The sequence below is a fragment of the Pelophylax lessonae genome (assembly GCF_965119305.1).
Source record: "Pelophylax lessonae genome assembly, chromosome: 2".
In the NCBI taxonomy this organism is placed as follows: Eukaryota; Metazoa; Chordata; class Amphibia; order Anura; family Ranidae; genus Pelophylax; species Pelophylax lessonae.
Genome location: NC_138769.1, coordinates 603462026 through 603487511, shown reverse-complemented (window position 1 = coordinate 603487511; position 25486 = coordinate 603462026). Strand labels below are relative to the sequence as shown.

Genomic DNA, 25486 nt, shown 5'->3' with positions numbered 1-25486 from the left:
TACTACTCCTGCAGGGGGCAGCATAACCCAATGGTATAAGAAGCATAAGAGCTGTGTCTGCCAATGGACTCGAGAAAAGGAGTTTACGGTAAGTTCTTAAAAAAAAAATCCAGTTTTTCTATTTTCTTTTGTTTTCCATCCCTTTCCCTTGTTCCTTTCTTTTGCAGATTATCGTCTTTTGCTGGTCATTAAATGCTTTTATAAGTAGCCACCACTAGAGGTCCTTTTATCTAACAAGATTTAGGATTAACAGGATTTCTTGTACTACTTTTTTGCTCTGTAATCTTTTATTACTGTTTCTGCCTCCCTGTAATGTCCTCTGTGAGCTTCTGAAAATCTCCTTCTCCCCCCTGACTTTCATTAGTTTGGAGTGAGCAATGTGGATTAGCTGCAGTTACATGCACTGTTCTATGCACACTACGAATGCCGTAGTCCCTAGTCCAGCTTGTGAGAGAGCAAGTGGGTACAGTTCTACATGTAGTGGCACCATGGAGAAGGAATTAAGCCACCCACTAACAAATTTTGAACCGCAGCTAAAAAAAAATACATTTAATTTATTGACGGACACAGCTCCTGTCATTCTTGACCATTGGGTTATACTCCACCCCCCCACCTTACCAGGGTAGGACACAAGGCAGAAAAACTCCTGGCTACACCCATGGAAAAGCCAGGGGGTATACTCCCTCTCTCTGCTATAGTCACTCCATTTTTTTCTGCCTAGTCAGGAGTAAGGACCTAGTTTCTTGCTGGAATCTTTGGTCCTGGCAAAAGTATTAGAACATTTTTTCCTCCCTGGATTTTTCCTGTGAGATATACAATCAACTGCCGGACTGGGCGACGGGCTGGATAATCTAGATCCAGTGGTCACCCCAGTCTGGCCAGCGAGCACTCGCAGGCCTCAGCTCAGTGCTAGGTCAGCTGTGACATAGCCCCACTGGACGGGGGCTGGCCCTGCAAATTAATCGTCTTGCGAGGTTGCATACTCCCTGGCTTCGGCCTGAGTCGCAGCGTTCCTCCTGACCGACAGCCCTCCCATTTTGATGGAGAGGAGGATCTGTCTGGTGCTGTGCCCACCTGGTATGTTGAGTAGCTGTCCCCTCTCTACCCCTGGAGGGTTTTGGCGTGGACTTGGGCCCCTCCTTGGAATGGCCGAACCCTCAGGTTCCCCTCCTTCCCACAGGCACCCCCCCCTTGGAAAGTCCCTCATTCTGCTCCCTCCCCCCTCCACATACGCTTTTGTTGTAGAGGTAGAGATAGATGTGTGTGGATGATATAGATCTAGATGTATACATTATCCACATGGTTATGTCAACCCATTATCTTTGATAAATACCAGTATCTTGGGTTGCATTTTGAGGGGGGAAAAAAAAAGTCTGTGCATAAATACTGTTTCAGACCGATAATTCTACAACCCTCCTGCCTCTGCTTTTATATCCTAGTTCTCTGTGAGCAAGCTGCTCCAAGCCAATGCTAGACAGCTAGCATACTGGTAACCATGCTGCTTGAATTGGGATTTTTAGTGAAGGAAACTTGGGTACTTTAACTTTCTGTGGCTGTATGGTTGAATGCAATTTTTTTGTAATGGTAAAACTGCACTTTGGTTTTAATAATTTTTTTTTTTGTTTGTTTGATGTGCTCTATTTGAAAAGAGATCCAATTTTCTTTTTTCTGTGTTTGATTTTCTTTGTACAGCAGCTGGTAGAGCACAAAAGTCCTCAAAGGAAAAAATGGGAGAGTGTGAAATTCTAAGAAGAGATGTTGGATCAGAGATGCAGAGCTGGACATCTGTTACAAAGGAACAGGAAGCTGATCCAAACATATTCAGCATGAAAGGGATTTCATCCTCCCTACCAGCTTTATTCAGTAAGTTACTGACTTTGTTTTTGTTAATGGAGTGTATTAAAGTGTTAATGAACAGATTTAACACTTTTTTTATATTTTTCACCTGGATTGACAACCATGTAGTTTTTTTTTTTTTTTTCCTAACAAAAAAAAGTAAAAAGTGACATTGCAGCACATAAATGTGCATGAGGGCATGGAAATCTCCACAGAGGAAGTGCATCCAAACTATGAACCCTGTGGGACACACGGCTGACAGGGGTACGTTACTGTATCTACCTAAGCTGAAACCATGTGGACCCCACTCCTTAGGGACCAGCCAAAGTTGTTCCAAGTACTTGGTTAGGGGCTCTCTCAAAGGACCCTTATGGTTGGGGAGAGGAAAATACAAGATGGCCACAGATCCTCCCACTGACATCAGGGCAGGCCCCAATAACTTTCACTCTGTCTCTGTGCATAAATAGAAAACAAAAAATCATGCTGACAGTGAAGTGACCGTGAATAAATAGAGAGTGCTATGTGAACTATACCCAGCAGGCCCTTTGGCGGGGAGTTTGTAGATGTCGTATCGCTGGAGCCGAGGTGTGTAAAGATCTGCTTTAAGTGAGGTTGCCTAGTTCCAATGAAGAAAACTCAATGGTATACTACCTCCAAAGTGTCCTTTTCAGACACCCTTTTGAAGCCACTCCCAAGGAGGCACATGATTGGGAGCTCTTTGGGCCTCCCAGCCCCTGACCAGACAAATGCAGCCCCATGCCTAGCAGAAAGGCATTAGAAGAGTTGGAGTTAAACCAGGCCAGAATCAAACTGGGAGAAAAAGAATCCTTCCTACCTTCTTACATCAGATAAATGCTAACTAATAATGCTGAGACTGGGAACCAGCTTTCTTCTTCCTGTAAATTGAGAAGAACAGATACAACATTTTGGTCTTGGCCAAAAGGCAGAGAAGTAACTGAGACCGCTGCAAATTTTAAAACCACACTGGGACAAATAGCAGTTAACCTGTGCTGCATCTTGCATGATAAGCATTGAATAAAATCTATAGTGGTTTTGTACCCATTTCTTAATCGTTCATTAGGGGGAAGTCAGAAAGGATTCTGAGGCAGAGTTATCCTGCTGCTTACAGGGGAATTAGACCTTGTTAAACAAAAAAATTCTGTTCGCCAGGTGTAGCCTCTCCAACTTCTATTATGCTTCCATTTTTTGCTTGTCCTAGGAGAATGGACATCTAATCTCCAAACTAATTTCCTCTTAAGTTCACCTTTCTAAAAAAAAATGAACGCACATGTTTTTGCTGGTTAAAAGTGCATACCGTACTTTTTTTTTTTTCCCCCTCAAGATCCTGCAGACATTGCTCACAGCTTTCTGCCAGTACCTGTGTACAGGCTTTCTGTTGGGAAGCTGTAGGAATTCTCCATTAGCTTAGATCACTCATCAACACCCTTGCACTTCATTTAGAACAGCTGAGCTGTTTTTAAAATGCGTCAGCGGTGCTGTCACAGGCACTGTGACTGGAGCATGTTGCACCATGGGTGTAACCTGTTCAAATAACAATCTAAAATAAGAATAGTGATGTGCTGCTGAAAAGGGCAACTGCTAATATACCAAATCTATATTAAATCTCCTAAACACCTGCTGTGTGCATGCCAATAAATATAAAGTGCAAACAATAAATTCCACTGCTATTCAAATTTTTCATAAGCTTAAATACAAACCAAACAATGTTACAAAAGCACTTCCACTTTTGTGTTACCACTGTGTTAAGGTTATGCCCTCATTGAGGATAGGACCCATAAATGAATATAGGTTTCAGTGCTTTTCCCCACCTTTTGGGGGTATTAGCTCTGGAGTACCAACGGCTCACTTCCGCTTCCTTCAGTGTCCCCAAAACATTTCTTTAAATCTTCATGAAAGATATTTATAGTATAGTAAAAAATGACTGATCCTTTATTCAGTATAACATGCACTCTCGGATACAAAGTAAATTCCCCTCAGCTGATCGCTTATCTATTCCATTCGTAACTCCAGAGTGTGGTGCTGACAGCACCCTGGCTATCCCTCACGCGAGGATGGGCTATCTTCATCAGAGGACGGGCTAAAGTTGATGTGATGCCAGGCTAAATAGACTCAACTAGGTACCTGTTCCCATAGCAACTGCTGCATACCCCGATCACTGCTAAGGTTCTCCTGCTGTTCCTTAGGGAAGGTTAATACTTTTCATTCAGGAAGTGATGCCAATAGGAAAATCCACTATGGGATTGATTTACTAAAACTGGACAGTGCAAAATCTGGTGCAGCGCTGCGTAGAAACCGTCAGCTTCCAGGTTTTCTTGTCCAAGGACAACTGAAAAGCTGAAGTTAGAAGCTGGTTGCCATGCACAGCTGCACCAGATCTTGCACTCTCCAGTTTTAGTAAATCAACCCATGAGTTAGTCGCAAAACCACCGGCAACAGGGGTTAAGGCTAAACATTTATTTCTCGACCGTTCATTAACAGACGCAGCTCCATATCTTCTTAACCATTGGGTTATGCTGCCCCCTACAGGAGTAGGACACTAGACAGGAAAAAACTTTGCCATTCCTAATGGCGCAGTCCCTGCAGGCATACACCCACACACTCTGCTATAGCCCTCAGTTTTGTTTCTGCCTAGTTTAAGAGTAAGACCTAGTTCCCTGCTGGGACTTCGATCTTGGCTGTTTTGTTTTGGGAACCTTTTTGTAAGACTTTATTTTTTAGTTACTGTTCCTGAGAGAACTACAAGCAACAGCTGGCTGGGGGCCCGTGAGTGAAACACCTCGCCGGGATGCACACAACCTAGGATGCCCTGAATCGCAGCGCACCCTCTGGCCTTTAGCACCCCCACCCTGGTGGAGAGGTTGTCTGTCCGGAGTGGCGCCCACCTGATGCCATGGTATGGTAAGTGCCCCCCCAATTCTCTGGCGGTCTTAAGGGTGAACGTGGGTCCCCTCCCTGGTCATGTTGGACCCTTGGGCATCCCTCGGTTCCCCTGGCCTTTCGGTGATACCAGGCCCCCCTCGGCTGTCCCCTCCCCCCCCCCCACAATCTGGTTCCTACCTCTGGGCAGATGTATTGCTGCGGTTCTGCGGGGGTGTTTTGTCCTGGTGGGGTCACCTCCCAGGGATTCCTGATGCTTCGGTTTGATGACCCCCCCTGGGGGGGTCCTGGAGACCGCATGGTGCGCCATGGGGGCCGCCATTTTGCTGTAGTGTTCTGATCTGCATCAATGTATAAAGTCTATCATTGAAATACATGGGCGCCCATGTTTTGGTAGTTCCCCATAGGAATGCATGGGGCGGCCATTTTATTGAAGTACACGATAGCTCGACAGCGAGGGTGAAGCTAGGGGCCCTAGGCATTGACTCTGGCGTTTTTCTGTTTCCTGTGTCAGATTGTTTCTCTTCTCTGCACAGAACGTTCCTGAAGTCTCCAGACCGTTTTGGTAGTAGGTTTCTGGGGTCCTTGTAGGTATTCACTCCCACTGCTACAGGCTGTGTTAGGGCTGGGACTTGTGGCACTGTTAGTGCAGCGGTGTGGATTGTGGTTTTTGCAACTCTTCTTAAAGTGACACTGCTTTTTTGATACTCGGTGCTAATGGAGTCCCAAAACCAAATCTCGCCTACAGACCCCCTCAGTGCGGTTGCGGGACCCTCCGGGTCACAGCCCCTGTCTGCTTTTTTTTTTTTTTTTTTTTTTTTTTTTTACAAACAAGGTTGCTCTTTATTGAAATAAAACAGGGAAAAAACAGCATACAGCAAATGTGTAGCCAGTGGCCACCATGCAAACAGACGGGGGAGAAGCAATCCCGAAACAGTACGTTGAAATAAGGCATAAAAAGACACTCAGGGAGCACAATATAATGAAACAACGATAAGGTGAGAAGTCAAAAACATCCTTGAGAGAACCAACAGAACATTAAGCAAAATAGAACCAGTGAGGAGGAGATCAAGTCACATTGTCTACCCATGGCTGCCAAATCTTTTCATATTTGCGGGGGCAATTTCTAGCAATGTAGGTAAGTTTATACATGGGGAGGGCCCCGTTAACCAGGGCCTTCCACGCCGGCAGCGTGGGAGGGGAGGGGGAACCTCACCGCAGAATTATCTCCTTCCTGGCATAGTAAAGCACCAAAGCTATCATCAACCTTGAATATTTAGAGCGCTTGACCTGATCTGGGATGCCCAGAAGCGCCAGCTCCGGGGTACATGTGACATTGAGGTTGAGACGGGCGTTCAGAACATCAAACACCTCACCCCAGAACTCCGTCACACGCGGGCAGTCCCAGAACATGTGCATGTAGGAACCCTCAGCCAGCAGACATTTAGGACAGTCAGCCGAACGCGCAGGGTACATTCTGTGCAGTCTCGAAGGAGTGAAGTAAACTCTATGCAGAAATTTGGTGTATATAAGTTTATCCCTGGCAGCTATAACTGAGCTCAAACCCTGGCCCAGGCAGTCGTCCCAGTCCTCCCTATCCAAGTTGGGTATATCCGTAGACCAACGCTGCCACAGGCGCTCCAGAGCCGGAGAGGCCTCAACAAGTAGGGTAGCATACAGGGCAGATAACGGTTTAGGGAGCTCGGCCTGCGCTAGGACATCCTCCAGGCGATCAGTCTGGAGAACTGGAGTGGTCGGGAACTGGGCACGAATCGCATGGCGCAGTTGAAGGTAGCGGAACCCTATCCAACGGGGGAGGTCAAAGGAGCCGCGCAAGTCCGGAAGTGTGCGCAGTTCATCAACTGGCATAATGTCCTTCAGCCTGCGGATTCCGCGATCAGCCCAAACCTGCGGATCTGGAAGCGTCCGCAGATGAGGGAAAGATGGGTTACCCCACAAGGGCTGGTAGAGGGACCAAGTATTAGGTTGGAGGAACCGCGCACGAGCCACCGTCCAAACCCTAAGGGTAGTCCTAGTCGGTAGAGGTAGGGACGGATACGCTCTCACACCCCGGTAGGGCAGATTGCAGAGGCCCGCCAGGGAGCCCAGGCAAGCAGCCTCGAGGCACGTCGCCGCGTTTGACCGGGAGCCCTCAAACCACCAATGGACGGTGACAGGACAGCCGCCCAAAAATAAAACTTAAAATGAGGGAGGGCCAAGCCACCCGACGACACCGGTAACTGTAATGTAGACCGCGCCAACCTGGGATGCGATCCAGCCCATAAAAAGGAGCCGACGCAAGCGTCTAAGTCACGAAAAAAGTTGGCTGGGATCCACACCGGGGATTGGCGAAATACATACAGGAATTTTGGTAAAAAAACCATCTTAACGATATTAATACGGCCCAGCAGGTTCAAGGGCAGGGATCCCCAACTCGCACAGCGTTCGCGAAGGCGATCCAATATAGGGGTAACGTTGCGGGGCAGATAGTCACTGCTTTTTTTGGTGATCCGGATCCCCAGGTATTTAAATTCATCCACCCACATCAAGGGTGAAGGGGCCGCCAGGGCCCGCGCATCCAAATCGAGGGGAAACAACACCGACTTGGACCAATTTATACGTATCCCTGAAAACCTGCCGAATGATTCAAAAATGGCCAGGGCGGCTTGCAGGGACAAGGACGCATCCGCCAGATATAGCAAGGTGTCATCGGCGTAGAGAGACACATTCTCCTCAAGGGAGCCCACCCGCCAACCGCGGACAGCCTCCGAGGAACGAACCAGGGCCGCCAGCGGCTCCAATGCCAGGGCAAATAGTCCCGGGGAGAGCGGGCAGCCCTGTCTCGTCCCCCTACCCAGAGGGAAGGCCGCAGAGGCGACGCCATTTGTGCGGATGCGAGCCGACGGGCGGCGATAGAGCAGGCGCAACCAACCCAAAAAGCGAGGCCCAAACCCGAAGCGACGGAGCACAGACCAGAGATACGGCCACTCGACTGAGTCAAAAGCCCTGCACACCGAGAGCTCCCGCAACGCATGCTGGAAGGATGAATAATGAGCCGCATCAGGGGACGCTACATAGGATTCCTCCGCCGAGCGGAGGGACGCCTCCAACTGCTCCAGAGACTGCACAGAATTTCTGCGGGCTGCCGCAATACGGGTAATATACACTCCTCTCAACCAGGCCTTGAAGGCATCCCACAGGACCAGTGGGTTAGGGCAGTGGTCCTCAACTCCGGTCCTCAGGGCCCACTAACAGGCCAGATTTTAAGTATTACCTTGGGGAGATGCAGACTAGAGTACTGCAATCACTGAGCAGCAAATTATATCACCTGGGATGTATTTCAGTTATCTTGCAAACCTGGCCTGTTAGTGGGCCCTGTAGGCCAGGGTTGAGGACCACTGGGTTAGGGTGCTCGACATTGCGTGACCAAAAAATGGACAATTCAGTCGGCATAGCGTCAAGAATAGAGGGCTCCATTATCCAATACCATGACAACCGCCACCCGCCACTCGGCCTCCCATCAGACAATCGGAGAGAAAGCAATAAGGGGGCATGGTCAGAGATGCCCCGGGGCAAAATAGAGGCAGCCGCGACCATTTTTACTACCTCCATAGAGGCCAACGCTAAGTCCAATGGGCCAAGGCGTCAGACCAGACCGAGGGAGGGTGGAGGCGATCCAGATCCGGAGTGGGAGACATATATTAAAATCACCCAACAATAACACATTAGCTACATCAAACGAGACAATCAGTTGCATGAGAGTGTAGAGGAAGGCATGGTCAACCGGAGGAGGAGGCAAGTAAAGACCCACCAGCAGAAATGGCACGGAATGTATGGTAGCATGTAACAGCACATATCTCCCGGCCGGGTCAGTCCGCACCTCCAGCAGCTGAAAAGGCAGTGAGCGATGCACGAGGATACTAACCCCCCTGGCGTAGCAAGAATACGTGGAGTGATAATGGGAGCCCACCCAGGCCCGCCTAAGACCCCGAGTGCGAGATCCCAGCAGGTGGGTTTCCTGCAGAACACAAATGTGCGGGGCATATCTGCGCAAAAAGGTAAATACCAAGGAGCGTTTAACCGCAGAATTCATACCCCGCACATTCCAGGAAAGCACATCAACCTTCGCCATGATCACCCAAGGGGACCATCAATGCAGGATAGGCACACATCAACACCCTACCGGAAGCCGGGTGGTCAGGCCATTCGCCCATCGTCCGGACCCCCTCAAGGGTCGCCCACAGGGCCGGAGCCACACCAGGTATAGTATAAAGAGCAACCATTAAAACAAAACCTTGTACAAACAAACCCCTGAGCTCGCAGTGTAACCCAAATCGAGCAGTAAAAAGCACAGTATGCAAGTCAGGACAGAACAACCCACGGTTCCCCCCACCCCGCCAGACCCAAAAACAAGGGCAGGCATGGATCCCCTAACCCCCCACAACAGTCAAGTCAAAAAGGTGACGTGAAACCAAGGGCCAACGGGCACCCGGGTAAGGAAGGCACAACCGGTACCAGTAAAGTACAGCTGCGTGGTGCAGCCGAGAGCGATACACACCGGATCCAAGCTTGCAGTTCCAAGGAGCTCAAGTCAGCCAACCAGCGGACCGCGTGTGCAGACATCCATCCGGGGGCGACCAGGCGCAGGGCCGCAATCCAAGAAGGGTTATGTAAGTTACCGCCAGCATGGCAGCCAGGGCACAGTAAAGTCAGGGAGGGAAGAGATACACAGGCCATCAGTATCTTAAGAGCGGGTAAAAACATCGCCGGGCAACGAAAAGCACAGGGAACATCCATTCAGCCGCGGGGGGGGGGGGGGGGGGGGGAAGTCGCTCCAGCCAGTCCGATGCATCTCTAGGATCCATAAAAAACCGGGTGGATTCCCCATCAACCACCCGGAGTTTAGCCAGGAACAGCATATTATATTTAATGCCCCGGGACCGGAGCGCAGCCTTGACTGCGTCAAAGGAGCGACGTTGTTTCTGTGTCTCCACTGTGTAGTCCGGGAAGATCATAAGCTTGGCGTTCTGGTAGGCCAGCGACCCCGCCGCCCGCAGGGTCTCATCCCGGTCTCTGAAGTTCAGCAGTCGAAGGATCATAGTGCGAGGCGGAGAGCCTTCCGGTCCTGGGCGAGGAGGGACCCAGTGAGCCCGCTCTACGGTGTAATGCTGGGAGTAGCGGGCCACGGGCAGCAATGACCGGAGCAGCTCCTCCACGAACCTCCAGGATCCCCACAATCCGAAGGTTATTACGCCGGTTGCGATTCTCGGCGTCCTCGGCACGGAACTCCCAACGCCCGCACCTTAGAATGCAAGACCTGCAGGGAGGCCGTGTGTTCAGCCAGCATGTCCTCCACAGGCCTAACACGCTGTTTCACCTCCGTAAGCCGGGACCGGATCTTGTCAAAGTCCTGCCGCATCAGACAGACATCCATCTGCACCGCCTCGATCTTCGTGGTGAGTGCCGTCTGGCAGGCCACTATAGCCGCCATGACCTCCGGGATGCCAGGCAGCTGGACCTCGGCAGCAGGTTGTTGCTCCGTCTGAGAGGCCATATTGCAGGAAGGGCGAGGCGGCTGCGGCCTAGTCTGCGCGGGAGCGGCCGCCCCTGGGGAATGTACTGCCTGCGGGAAATGGAGCTTCTTCGCCCACTGAGGTCGGGCAGACGATCGGCTGGGCATGCAGGGGACCGAAATCGGCCAAGGTAAGTGAGAAAGGCAGGCACGGATTACAAGCAGGATAAATCGCTCTCGGAGCTCTCAGCAGGCACGTCTGCTCAGGTCGCGATCTTGGACACGCCCCTCCCCCTGTCTGCTTTTACAGCAGTTTTGGAAAGCCTGTTGTAAGTGGATTTAGTTTTAACAAAAAATGCTAATAGCCGAAAGCTCCCTATGCCTTCACCTGCCTCTCTAGTATCCTCCAATTCTGAGGTAGATGTGGCCGCCGCGGACGCATACCATCCTGGTTGATCTGCATTTTCGCATTCTGATGGCGAGGGGGATATATCCTCGCCAGCTGCCGCATGGGAAAGCACACTGGTGGAAACACTTATTGTCAGTGCGGGAAACCTTAAAAATGGCGGATGAGTCTACAGCGTCACGGACACAGGTGTCTTTTTGGCACCTGCAAATCCCAGAAGTGAGGCAAGGTTTTTCCCTGCTCAGAACTTTGACAACATTGTCAATGAACAGTGGGGGTGCATCAAACAAATGTTAGTGGTGCATAAGCGCTTTAAAAGGCGCTACCTCTTCGCGGATGTGGTTTCCACTAGGTGGACCCCGGAGACAGATGGACTTCCTTGATTCAGGACAAATGGGTCCACAAACTGATCCGATTGGGTTGCATGATCTAATTCCGGACCATCAGACAGGTTCTTCCTGTCCAATCTACGCCTATCTTCAGGCAGGTTAAGGGATCTGAGAGGCGGTACAAGATCTGCTGTCGCAAGGGGTATTTGTGCCAGTTCCTTCTCTGGAACGCTTTCAGGGGTTCTGTTCAAACCGGTTTACTGTGCCCAGAAAGGAAGGCAAAGTACGTCTAATCCTGGACCTCAAGGCTCTTAACCGCTTTGTGCGAGTGCAGAAGTTTTGAATGGAGTCCATTCGCACGGTAGTGGCGTCTCTACACCAAGGAGACTTTTTGACCTCCATAGAGATCAAGGGCGCATATCTACACATCCCTATTTACGCTGGACACCAGCGTTTTCTTCGCTTTGCTGTAGAAGAGCATTATCAATTTGTGGCATTACCCTTTGGTCTCCTCTCCGCCACCAAAGTATTGGCTCCGGTGTTGGCATTACTGCGACAACGGGGGATTACAGTACTGGGGTACCTGGACGATCTATTAAGGGCAGACTCGCATTCAGCCCTGTTGGACTTGACAATTGCTGTATGGACATCAATTTAAAATCTGCCCTGATACCATCCTTAAGATTGGATTATTTGGGCCTGACTCTGGACTCCGCTTCGGCAAGGGTTTTTCTTCCCCCGGGCAAGCTGCAAAAGTTGCATGGAGTGATTCATTTGCTGTTGGCAAGCAATCTGTCCTCTGCGGACTTGCATGTGGGTCTTGGGTCTGATGGTGTGAACCTTTTTGAGGCGGTTCCGTTTGCTCAGTTCCACATGAGATTCTTGCCAAATAGAACAAAGATCCAAAGTCCTTCGACATTATGATTCGGTTGAGTCACAACAAGAACTGCCCTATTATGGTGGCTTCACTCGTTGGCACTATGCCAGGGCAAGTCCTTCCTTCCACTGTATTGGATTGTGGTAACCACAGACGCCAGCCTGTCCAGCTGGGGAGGAGTACTGATTAATATTCCGATCAATATACTGGAAATCGGAGCGATAAAGCTTTATCTGGGTCACTGAACAACTCGTTTACAGGGTTGTCCATTCCGGATTCAATCGGACAGTGCCATGACCGTGGCTTACATCAATCATCAAGGGGGCACCAAGAGTGTCTTAGCGGCCCGGGAGGGGGGCCGAGATCCTGGAATGGGCGGAAAAGTTTGTTCCAGCCCTTTCTGCAGTGCACATACCTGGTGTGGAAAACTGGCAGGCGGATTGCCTGAGTCGTCAGGTGTTGGATCAGGGGGAGTGGTCCCTGCACCCGAAGGGGTTTCTTCTCCTGTGTTTGGTGGGGGACACCCGATGTCGACCGGTTTGCTTCACGATTCAACAAGAAGGTTCAGAGGTTTGTAGCCAGATGGAAGTATCCTCTGGCCGACGCCACAGACGCACTGGTGGCTCCTTGGGGTCAGTATCGGCTGATCTATGCTTTCCCTCCGCTGAAACTCCTGCCGAGGCTTCTGTGCAGAATAGAAGTGGAAGGGATTCCTGTCATTCTGGTGGCCCCAGACTGGTCTCGCCAGTCTTGGTACGCAGATCTGGTAAGGTTGGTTGCCGATGCTCCTTGGAGACTTCCTCTCAGGGAAGATCTGTTGTCTCAAGGGCTGATCTTCCATCCTTTACAGTCGCTGGCTTTAATGGCGTGGCTGTTGAAAGCCAGGTATTGAAGACTAGTCTTTCTGATTCTCTGATTCCTACACTGTTGAAGGCTAGGAAGTCTACTTCCAGGAAGATCCATCATCGTACGTGGAAATCATACATCTCATGGTGTGAATTGCTGAAGGTACATCCTTGCCTTTTTTTGGATGCACGATCTGTCCCCTTCGACAAAGATTTGGGAAACACAGGAGAAAAATAGAGGAAGGAAAAGACAAACCTAGCATCTCCCGCCACTTTCTCAGACACCATGACAAATCTACCTCAAATCTTGAGGTATGGATCATTGCGCAAATATCAAAAGACCTTCCTGAAGCCGAAAGATTTCACAAACTGTGCGAACGTGAAACGTTTTGGATCTATTCCCTCAATACACTTTCGCCCAACGGGATGAACAAAGATTGGATGTATCCACCATTCTTTAATTAGTCCCCTCTAGGGTTCACTTTAGGTAATCCATACAGTGCCAATTTTGGCCAAAGGTTTTTCCCCACCCCCCTTCCTACCCCTCCTGCCGCCAACAATTCCTCATCCACTCACGGTCTAGCATTTATACCGAATGATTATACATTCCACATTCATACCTCTTTCAGGTTGATATTCATTATTGTTCCCATTCTATCCATCTCATTGCATTAGTATCCATTTCCTGATTTTATACATACATGTATCAATATATACTATAAGAATTTTACATTATCGCATACAAATATAATTTTTTTTTTTATTGTATATTTAGTCTGTTAATGATATGCATACATTTATTTTTATTTTTAATTTCCCATTTTTGATTTTTATTTCTATTTTTATTTTTTATATTTTATTTTTAATTTTATTTATATTTAATTTTATTTCCACATTTAACATTTCTTTCTCATTTCATCCCATGGTTTTTATTTTTTTTCTAATTTTCCTCTCATTGTCTATGGTATTATTCTCTTCATGCATCATCACATGAATATTATTGTTTATTTTTATTTCATACTGGTTTGACCTCCTAGAGCAGGGGTGGGGAACCTTTTTTCTGCCAAGGGCCATTTGGGTATTTATAAAACCATACGGGGGCCGTACAAAATTATCACCGTAAAAATGTACCTGTTATATTTGGTCAAACATTTAATTAACTCACCCCTAATGTGATGGCTTCAACTGCTTCTCTTTGGTGAGGTGTGTGATGTTAGCTGGTATTGATGATGATGCTACTCGCAACTGGTTTTCCAGGTTTGCGTCGGTCAGTCTGGAGCGCAGTCGGCTTTTTTGTTGTGGGAAGTTTTGAAAAGAACTGCTGGCTGGTACTGCTGGTGGGTACAGCTGGCTGGTACTGCTGGTGGGTACAGCTGGCTGGTACTGCTGGTGGGTACAGCTGGCTCAGGCTGGTACTGCTGGCTTGTGCTGTGAGTACTGCTGGATGGTACTGCTGGCTCAGGCTGATACTGCTGTGGGTACTGCTGTGGGTACTGCTGGCTCAGGCTGGTGCTGATGGCTGTTACTGTGCTGTGGGTACTGCTGGCTGGTACTGCTGGCTCAGGCGGGTACTGCTGTGGGTACTGCTGGCTTAGGCTAGTACTGTTGGCATGTACTGCAGGCTGGTATTGCTGTGGGTACGGCTGGTACTGTGCTGTAGGTACTGCTGGCTCTGGCTGGTACTGCTGGCTCTGCTGTGGGTACTGCTGGCTCTGCTGTGGGTACTGCTGGCTCTGCTGTGGGTACTGCTGGCTCTGCTGTGGGTACTGCTGGCTCTGCTGTGGGTACTGCTGGCTCTGCTGTGGGTACTGCTGGTTCTGCTGTGGGTACTGCTGGTTCTGGCTTGTACTGCTGTGTGTACTGCTGGCTCTTGCTGGTACTGCTGTGTGTGGTGCTGGCGGGAAATTCTGGCTTGGAGAAGTGTAGCAGCGCCACGCTGGAGGAAGAGGTGATGTTTCCTGTATTGGTCACAGGCGGAGTGCATTTGATATCACTCCGCCTGGGACTCACACAGACTGTCAGAACGGAGCAGGTATTATACAGGAAGCATCGGCTCCATTCTGAAAGATCAGCTGAGAGACAGACTCAGCTGCATGGGGGGCCGGACCAGATGACTTCGGGGGCCACATACGGCCTCCGAACCGTAGGTTCCCCACCCCTGTCCTAGAGGGACCCTTGTTCCTCATACAGCCGTAAGGTAGAGTCATGTTTACTTTGATAGTAATTTTATAACTTCACCACCAGAGGGCCTTGTCCCGGAACACATAAATTGGTCCTTCTCTTTTCCTTTTACATCCGACTTTGAAAAAGGAGTGCACTGGTTTCCCACCACAGTGCGCATGCTCGGAAACGCATCAGTCATTACGCCGGAAGATCCTGGGGACGACCATCACGGCCACCGTGCGGCCCAAGCCTCCATCTCACTGCGGTTTCACCCTGCTGTCCAAGCCTCCATCTCACTGCTGTGACACCCTCCACTTCCTGCTGGACAGGAAGAGGAAGAGAGATGATTACGGACCCACAGTGATACTCCAAGCCCCAGCCTCCACATGGACACCGGAAGGACCCATCTTGTCTGCTTATACTTACCTTGATGTAAGTTTTTATTACTTGTTTGCCATATTAAATCTTAACTCAGAGGCGCCTGTTTTCTCTTTTGTTTGTTGCATGTTTGGAGATCGCTTCTGCTCCCCAACAGGCTGGCCCTGAGCATTCAGATGATTTCCTCGTCTCACCTTAAGACTTTATCATAGCCTTGATGTGCTATTATATGGACTACCATTTTTATGTAGTGCTAACAGCTTGCGCCACTTGTTCCATTTCTTGCCTTTTTTTGGGGGGCTAGAATTTTGACCTTTCTTCAAAAAGGGGTTGAACAGCGGTTAGCTTTGGGCACTATCCAGGCCAAGTGTCGGCTTTGGCTTTATTTTTCTGATGCCCTTTAGCTACGCATGCCTTGATTCGCACTTACACAAGTGGTTCGCCATATGGCTCCTCCGAGGCGATTCCCCACACTAACTCTGTGGGATCTTAATTTGGTATTATCTGTTCTTCAAAAACCTCCTTTTGAGAACATTAGGGAGATTCCTTGGCTTACACTGTCACAGAAGGTTGCCTTTTTGGTGGCTATTACTTCTGCCCGCAGAGTAACTGAATTGGTGGAGCTGTCCTGCCGTTCACCTTATTTGGTGGTCCACAGAGATAAAGTGGTATTTTGACCTAATCAATCGTTCCTTCCTAAGGTGGTTTCTGATTTTTTTTTTTTTATCTGAATGAAGACATTGTGCTACCTTCACTCTGTCCTAAGCTCAAGCGTTCCATGGATATTGCTTTGCATTCTTTGGATGTGGTTCGGGCAATGAGTTAACCTGGCGGCTGCTGAATCTTTCAGGAAATCAAACTTTGTCCTCACCGAAAGACCTCAAAGGATTGGCTGCGACAATATCTAGATGGTTCAGGCTTGTTTACTGAAAGGTCAGGTTCCACCTTTTCTTTGTGAAGGCGCATTCTACTAGGGCGCTGAGTGCCTCTTGGGCTTTTCGCCATCAGGCATTAGTAATGCAAGCTTGCAAGACGGCAACTTTGGTCGTCTGTGCACACATTTACAAAATTCTACAAGGTAGATGTGTTGGCATCCTCTGATGCCTTTTGGCCACAAGGTTTTGCAGGCTGCTATTTTTAAGAGAAAATATTCTCTGAGGGTGTATGTTTTTAGGTGAGCGCCAGTTGTTCCTGGTTGAGCTCCATGTTACCTGGTTAGCCAAATGTAGCCTTTGGGGAATTACGTTCTTGGCGTTTTTTTCCCACCCCTCATGCAATTACTGCTTTGGGATGTCTCAATGGTCAAGATTTGGAGCTGCGTCCGTCAATGAACGATAGAGAGAACTGGATTTTTGACTTGCCGTAAAATTATTTTCTCTGAAGTTCATAGACAGACGCAGCACCCACCCCATCTAATTATGAGTGGGATGGGGGATTTTTTCTTCTAAACCAGGCATGTCCAACCTGCGGCCCGGAACCGTAGGCAATGCGGCCCACTGCCCCTGACAATTTTTTTTTTTTTTTGCTGGGAAGGAAGGAAGTCGGGGGGGCACAGCCACAGCAGCTTCCAACTAACTGTAGGCAAAGGCTGCCTGGGAGGGGAGGAGGCGAGCGCCGCCAGATTACAAACCGAGCAGGGATCTCCTGCTTACCCGGCGGCCGCTGTCATACGAAGCCTCGCCTCCTGGACCGGCTCCTATGTTAGACAGCATATTGGTGATGTTATCATAGGAGCCGGTCCAGGAGGCAGGACTTCGTATGACAGCGGTCGCCGGGTAAGCGGGAGTTGCCCGCTCTGTGTAATCCAGCAGCTCTCCTCTCTCCATTCCAGACAGCATTGGATGGGCTTGCATTGGTGAGGCTGCATTGGATGGGCTTGCACTGCTGAGGCTGCATTGGATGGGCACGCACTAGGCTGCAAGTGCCGTGCGATCTCCCGGCTGCTACGGGAGACTTAGGCTGTCTGTAGTCAGTGACAGAGCCGCTTCTTCTTGTATAGTTCCGGCTCTGTCACAGGTGGAGTGATATGAAATGCACTCTGTCTGTGAAAGGAGCCATACAGGAAGCAGCGGCTCTGCTCTCTACTGCATACGCTGCTTCCTCCAGCAGTACCCGCATGACCAGCATTACGCGCCAGCAGTACCCGCCCGCAGTCTGCAAAATATGTAGAAAAGGTATGTGCATTAGCGTGTGTAAATTGTTGCAATGTGTTTTTTTAATAACTAGTTGTGTTTTGTCAGAATGTCATATCCTTGTTCATACATGTATGAATAAGGACATGACATTTTCTGGCTGCCTAAGCCACATGTGCTAGGGGTGCAACTATCCCCCAGCACATAACTGTAAATATCCCAGCATGTGCAGTGTTTGTTTTCTACCACCATGACCACTTCAAATCACTGAAGTGGTCATGGTGGTTAGTGTTTCTTTAATATCTCTTAGAAGAAGTAAACCTCCGTATACTGATTCCATTTCATTTCATCATCCTCTAGTTCTGTTAAGTTAATGCTGCGGGACGTGGCGCAGGAAGGGCACGGCAGCATTTTATTACTTATATACCTTAACTATAGTATATATTTTATATGCGGCCCGAGAATATTTCTCTACACTCAATGTGGCCCAGAGAAGCCAAAAGGTTGGACACCCATGTTCTAAATACTGCTTGCAACAAAACTGAGGACTATAGCAGAGTGCGTGGGTGTATGCTTGCAGGGACTACCCCATAGGTGTGAAAAGTTTTTTTTTTTTTTCCCTGCCTACTCCTGTAGGGGGCAGCATAACCCAATGTTCAAGAAGATATGGAGCTGCGTCTGTCATTAAACTTCAGAGAAAAGGATTTTATGGTAAGTAAAAAATCCAGTTTTCTTTCGTTCATTGACACAGCTCCTGATCTTCTTAACCATTGGGTTATACTGCCCCGTTCAGGACTAGGACACCAGGTGGAAAAAGTCTGGGTACACCTATGGGCTGTCCCAGGGGCTAGACTTCCTCTCCCTGCTATAGGTACTCAGTTTTTTTTCGATGGCGAGGAGGTTCTGTCTGGAGCGGTGCCCGCCTAGTTCCTGGTGTGGTTAGCGACACCCCCCTTTCCCGGAGGGTTTTGGGGTGGACGTGGGCTCCTCCATGGGAAAGCTGGACGCCTGGGTGATTCCCTTCCTTCCTGTTAGGCACTCCCCTCATCGGTCTGGTGCTACCTTTGGGCCATGTCGCCCTCCTCTTAGAATTTATAGTGTCGGGCCTCTGTTTGGTAGATTTGCAAGACTGCCACTTGGTGTTTTTTTTTTTCCCATTGTCTCCAAGTTTTACCAGGTGGATGTTAAAGCCTCTGCTGATACCAGATTCAAATGCAAGTTCCTTTAGACAGGTTTCTGAGCAGGTGTTAGCCACCAGTTTTCACCTTTGCTTTTTGGGCTTGTTAGCATTTTGTTTGTGTTGCTTCCCCTTTAGCTTCTGGGACGTCCCAGTTGCCTCAGAAGTTCTTCTGACCTTGTTTTGCTTTAATCGAAATTAAAGTAACGCTAGCCTAAAAAAAAAATTCAAGTATGTATTTTTAGCCTAAAAGTAATCCTTTGTTGCTCTCATGTTCTCCAAATTCCTAGTTATAGTACTGTACATTTTAAGTTTGTTTTTTTTCTGGTGAGATCAGACTAGAGGGTTGCTATGTTCCTTCTCCTTGGTAACCTTTTTTTTGGAGCATGTGTATCCCACTGCTCTAGCTGACGCTTTAATGGCTCCTTGGAGTCAGTATTGTCTGATTTACGCCTTTCCTCCCCTCCTTCTGCTGAGACTCCTGCACAGGATCGAGGCAGAGGGGATTCCGGTCATTCTAGTGGCTCCAGACTTTGCAAGTCTTGGTATGCCAATCTGGTACCACTTGCTAATGCTCCATGGAGACTTCTATCAGGGAAGATCTGCTGTCCCAAGGGCCAGTCCTCCATCCTGCTTTACAAACGCTGACTTTGACGGCTTGGCTGTTGAAAGCCAGGTGCTGAAAGATAGAGGTTTGTCGGAATCGGTGATTCTTGCGCTCTTAAAGGCTAGAAAATCTACTTCTAGGAAGATTTCCCATCGTACAAGGAAGACTTGTATTACGTGGTGGAGTCTCTTAGGGTTCACCCTCGCTCCTTCAGATATTGACTTTCCTCCAAAGGGGGGGCTGAGCAGCGCCTGGCCTTTAGTACCATCGAGGGCCAGGGTTCGGCTTGGCGGTTTTCTTTCAATGTCTTTTGGCCACACATTGCTTGGTGCATACTTTTTATCCAGGGAGTTTGACACTTGGCTCCTCCAGTACGGTCTCCATTGCCGCCGTGGGACCTTAATTTGGTGTCAGTTCTCCAGAAGCCTTCTTTGGATAATATTCAGGAGGTTCCCCTGCTTGCGTTGTCCCAGAAGGTGGCCTTTTTAGTGGCTATCACTTCTGCGCGCAGGGTGTCTGAGCTGGCGGTGCTGTCCTGTCCACCTTACCTGGTGGTTCACAGGGATAAGGTGGTTCTCCGTCCATGTTCGTTGTTTCTTCCAAAGGTCGCCTCTGATTTCCATTTAAAGGAAGACATTGTGTTGCCTTCCCTGTGTCCCAGGCCTTAACATTTTAAGGAAATTGCCTTGCATTCCCTGGATGTGGTTCGGGCAATCAGGGTGTACCTGGCAGCTACGGAGTTGTTTAGGAAGTCAGAATCCCTATTCTCACGGATGGACCTCACTAAGGGCTGGCTGTTGCTGCTGCAGCCATTTCCAGATGGATCAGACAGACAGTAATTCAGGCTTATTCAGTTAGGGGCAGGTTCCTCTTTTCCGTGTTGAGGCACACTCTACTTAGAAGGCCCAGGAAGCACTAAGGGCCCATCAGTGATACAGGTTTGCAAGGTGGCCACTTGGTCGTCTGTGCACACGTTCACAAAGTTTTAAAGGGTGGATGTGTTGGCATCTGCGGATGCTTCTTTTGGCCGCAAGGTTTGGCAGGCTGCTTTTTGGAGGACCTGGTTCTCTAAGGGTGTTTTTTTTTCAGATGAGCTCCAGTTTTTTTGGTTAAGCTCCATGTTACCTGAATGGCTTTGTTTAGATTTGGGAAGTGTTTTTGTTTTCTCTTGCTGTTCTCACCCCTCATGTGTTACACTGCTTTGGGGGGTGTCCCACGTAGTCAAGAAGATGAAGAGCTGTGTCCGTCAATGAACATCAGAGAAATGGATTTTACGGCAAGTCAACAATCCCATTTTTTTTTGCGTAGAATACAGATCACGATTCTCGGCATAACATCATCTTTTACATTCTACAAAGAAATTGGTCTAACTTTACGGTTTAGTTTTAAAATTAGTGTATTTTTTTCCCCCCAAAAAAGGCATTTTAAATACTTCTGCGCAAATACAGTGTGACATAATAGTATGCAATGATCTGCATCTTATTCTATGGGGTCTCTGCTAAAAAAAAAAAAAAAAAGTATGTTTGGGGGTTCTAAGTAATTTTCTAACAAATACTGGTTTTATCTTGTAAGCAACAAGTGTCAGAAAAAGGCTTAGTCTTTAAGGCTCCATGTACACAGGAAGTTAGAAAAAACAAGCTGCAAAGCTAGTTCTGACGCCGGGAAAAAGTAGCTGTTAAACGTGCTTTCAGTAGCTTTTTCCATTGGTGGTATTGCACGTTTGGCCACGTTGCTTTTAGCAGCGTTTTTTTTCTGCCTCCATTCAAAATCAATGGTTCCCTATGGGAGCCTATTGATTTGAATGGAAGTCGCACCGCAAGTCGGATCAGGATGATCCAACTTGCGGCGTGACTTGCGCTGTGAGAATCTTGAGGGGGAACTCCCCGCCAAAAATGGGGGAAAAAAAACTGCGTGGGGGTCCCCCCAGGTTCCAAACCAGGCTTTTTGGGTCTGGAATGGAATTTGAGGGTAGTCTTCCCCCCCCCCCCCCAAAATCCATACCAGACCCTTATCCGAGCACGCAGCCCGGTAGGGCAGGAAGGGGGAGGGGACGAGCGAGCGGCCCCACCGCCCCTGGACCATACCCAGGCCACATGCCCTCAACATGGGGGGTGTTGGTGCTTTGGGGCAGGGGGGGCTCTGCACCCCCCACCTCAAAGCACCTTGCCCCTATGTTGATGGGGACAAGGGCCTCATCCCCACAACCCTGGCCGGTGGTTGTGGAGGTCTGCGGGCAGGGGGCTCATCGGAATCTGGAAGCCCCCTTTAACAAGGGTGGCCCCCCCAGATCCCGGACCCCTCCCTATGTGAATGGGTATGGGGTACACTGTACCCCTACCCATTCACCCCATAAAAGGCAGTGTATGTAAGTAATGACAGAAGTTTTGGAAAGTTTATTAATGTTCATCCGGACTCCTCCGCTCTGGTCTTCTCCCTCTCCGCTCTTCTTGTCTTCTGCTCTTTTGCTGTCCACTCTCCTGCTGTCCAATCTTCTGCTCTTTTGCCCTCGGCTCTTCTTCCTCCGGTCCTCCTCCGATGTCCCCGGTGATTATGCCGGTCTCTGCAGCTTGTTATATAGCCATTGTGGGCGTGGTCGCCAGGTGACGTCATCAGGAGGTCACGCCCACAATGGCTATATAACAAGCTGCAGAGACCGGAGACCGGCATAATCACCGGGGACATCGTCGGAGGAGGACCGGAGGAAAGAGCAGAAGATCGGACAGCAAAAGAGCAGAAGACAAGAAGAGCGGAGAGGGAGAAGACCAGAGCAGAGAAGTCCGGATGAAGATTTTTAATAAACTTTCCAAAACGTCTCCTGTCATTTACATACACTGCCTTTTTATGGGGTGAATGGGTAGGAGTACAATGTACCCCATACCCATTCACATAGGGAGGGGGTCCGGCATCTGGGGGGCCACCCTTGTTAAAGGGGGCTTCCAGATACAGATAAGCCCGCAGACCCCCACAACTACCAGTCAGGGTTGTGGGGATGAGGCCCTTGTCCCCATCAACATGGGGGCAAGGTGCTTTGAGGTGGGAGGTGCAGAGCCCCCCCTGCCCCAAAGCACCAACACCCCCCATGTTGAGGGCATGTGGCCTGGTATGGTCCGGGGGGGGTGGGGCCGCTCGCTCGTCCCCCTCCCCCCTTCCTGCCCTTCCGGGCTGCGTGCTCGGATAAGGGTCTGGTATGGATTTTGGGGGGGACCCCATGCCGTTTTTTTGGCGTGGGGCTACCCTCAAATTCCATACCAGACCCGAAGGGCCTGGTTTGGAACCTGGGGGGGACCCCCACCCAGTTTTTTTTTTTTTTTCCCATTTTTGGCGTGGAGTTCCCCTCAAGATTCTCACAGCGCAAGTCGGATCATCCTGATCCGACTTCCGGTGCGACTTCCATTCAGATCAATAGGCTCCCATAGGGAACCATTGATTTTGAATGGAAGAAAAAAAACGTATAACGTGGCTGAACGTAGTTCATCACGTTTGGTCCCGTTTTTGAGTTTGAAACGCCGGGAAACACACGTTCGAGCGCAAATAATTGCGTTCCAAAAATCGTCCCTGAACTCAACTGCCTACAAATGACTGTAAATGACCGCCTAAGGTTAAACTGCCCTCCTTTACAGATGGAAGTTCATTCCATTGATCTAAAAGAACGAGCGAAATTCTACATTGTAAAACATCGAGTTGATAGTTATTTAGCAGCCTTAACAATGTTGATAAACATTTGCCAGAGGCTCTTTTTTTTTTTTTTTTTGACAGCTGTGAGTGGGCAGAGAACAGCTCTGCTCTGTATGAATCAAGGAAATGCTGTGTTTAAGATTGTGAGAGGGGGATGTGAATCGAGATCGCTTTTTCTTTTATGATTAATCGTGCAGCTCGTGTGTGTGTGTGTGTGTGTGTAGCTCCTAAGATTTAGAATATCATCAAAATTATTTTATTTCAGTAATTCAATTCAAAAAATCAAACTCCTATATTATGTATAGATGTTACACACAGAGCGATATCTCAAGCATTTCTTTTAACTTTGAGTATGGCTTAAAGCTACTGAAAACCCCAAAATCAGTATTTCAGAAACTTAGAATATTACAGAAGACCAATAAAAAAAAGGATTTTTAATACAGAAATCTTTGCATGACCTTTTTACATTACTGTATCAATGCGGCGTGGCTTGGAGGCAATCACCCTTTGGCACTGCTGAGATGTTATGGAAGCCAAGGTTTCTTTGATAGCTGCCTTCACCTCCTCTGCATTGTTGTGTGGTGTCTCATCGGTTTGATACTGGAAACTTCACACTGGACCTCATGCAACTTGGATTGTGTGCCTCTCCACTCTTCATCCAGACTTTGGGAGCTTGATTTCCAAATGAAATGCAAAATTTTTCAGTCAGTGATGATATGGGGAGCCATGTCATCTGTTGTTGATCCACGTTGTTTTATCAAGTCCAAATCAGCACAGCCCTATACCAGGAAATTCTAGAGCACTTCGTGCTTCCCTCTGCTGACCAGCTTTATGGGGATGCTGATTTTGTTTTCCAGCAGGACTTGGCACCTGCTTACACTGGCAAAAGTACCAATAGCTGGTTTATTGATCAAAGTATGCCTGTTTGATTGGCCAGCAAACTCGCCTGACCTAAACCCCATAGAAAATCTGTGGGGTATTGTCAAGAGGAAGATGGGACACTAGACCCAACAATGCAGACAAGTTAAAGGCCACTATCAAAGCAACATGGGCTTCTAAAACTCATCAGCAGTTCCACAGGCTGATTGCTTCCATGCCACGCTGCATTGATTCAGTAATTCATGCAAAAGGTGCCCCGATAAAGTATTGAGTGAATACTATACTGTACATCATGGGTGTGCTTCTTCACTGGCCTCACAATTCGATTAGGTTATGGTTATCTGATCAATTATTCGATTCCGCGATGCATCACAATTAATGCCCACGTTTTTATCCAAAAATTCAAGCAGTCATAAGAACTCCATTTTTTTTTTTTTGGTAATTTGCTCTTAGCACAATATCCTGTTTGGGGAGGGTAATTCTCATACCAATCCCAAAAGAGGGCTACAAGTTATTTCAGTTCATTACAGAGAACAAAGGGGCATTCTTTACATCTAGAGGAAAAAACGGAAAGGTTTCTTTGCCGTAAGAGCTGTGAAAAGGCGGAATAGATGGACTCTCACAAACTAGTTCTAGGTTTCTCAGCAGATTGTTTTAAGAATGACGTGAAATGCGTTTGTCCTAAATGCACAAAATGGAAGTGATAGTGACAGGGATGGTGGCGGGTAGGGATGGGATCAGGCAGAGGGATGGTGGTGGGAGGAATGGGATCTGGCAGAGGGATAGTGGTGGAGGGATTGGATCAGTGGCACTGGCACTCCCTTTCAGTGTCAGAAGATTCCCCCTCCTCCATGCTCCGTGTGTCTTTGATTCTCTTCTCCCTTCTGGTGCCAGTGATGCTTCTGCTGACATGGGGTCTCCTTGAGCTCCTCCCCCTTCACTCTACTATCAGCTAACTTTCTGCCACAGTGCCCATCAGGAAGGGGAGCGGGCTTTGGTACCAGGCAGGCTCTGCCTCTGTGTTTCTCCAGGAGAGGCCAAACACTGCATGGAGCGCTGGATGATAGAATTGGCAATAGATTCAGCAGAATCGCGAGTCTTAAAAGTGATGCATCAATGCTGCAATTATAGTCAACACTCCTACTGTACATGGACATACTAAAAATCTTTTTTTTTTCTCCCTATGTAATGTTCTAATTTTCTGAGTTACTGAATTTTGGGGTTTCACTAGCTGTAAGCCATAATCATCAAAATTAAGAGAGAAATGCTTGAAATATATCACTGTGTGTAACGCATCTATATAAAATATAAGTTTCACTTTTTGATTTGAATTACTGAAATAATTTTAACTTTTTGATATTCTAATTTTGAGATGTGTGTGTGTGTGTGTGTGTGTGTGTGTGTGTGTGTGTGTGTGGTTCTGCATTTCCGCCTGCAGGGGGTGCGCACATCGCTGGCGGACTGCTTCTGCTGTGATCACTCACAGCAAAAGCCGATCTGTGAGTTCCGGGGACTCTCTCCTCCGGCACTTGTTGATCGTTGGGCATATCTCAGTTCTCCGTGTTTTTTACTATGTAAACAAGGTATTCCTCAGTTCTGACGGGGGAGGGGGGTTGGGGAAGCGGACGATCCGGTTTCTATGCAAAGCAGAGATTAGAATTTAGTGAAAGCAAAACCGTGTACACAAGAACACTGGCTAGGCACAGTTAACCTTTGGATCCTCCTAGGTTTTTCACCCTTTCACAGCCAGTGTCATTAGTACAGTGACAGTG

The 25486-nt window shown here is 48.5% G+C and overlaps 1 protein-coding gene across 1 annotated transcript in view; it reads left to right on the top strand.

Annotated features, from left to right (window-relative positions):
• The window catches only part of ESPL1 (extra spindle pole bodies like 1, separase), a 270074-nt gene that overhangs the window by 111531 nt on the left and 133057 nt on the right, over nt 1–25486 (top strand). Inside the window, exon 20 of the mRNA XM_082244709.1 lies at nt 1693–1863. Coding sequence (XP_082100835.1) covers nt 1693–1863 — 171 coding nt within the window. The remainder of the gene's footprint in view (nt 1–1692; nt 1864–25486) is intronic.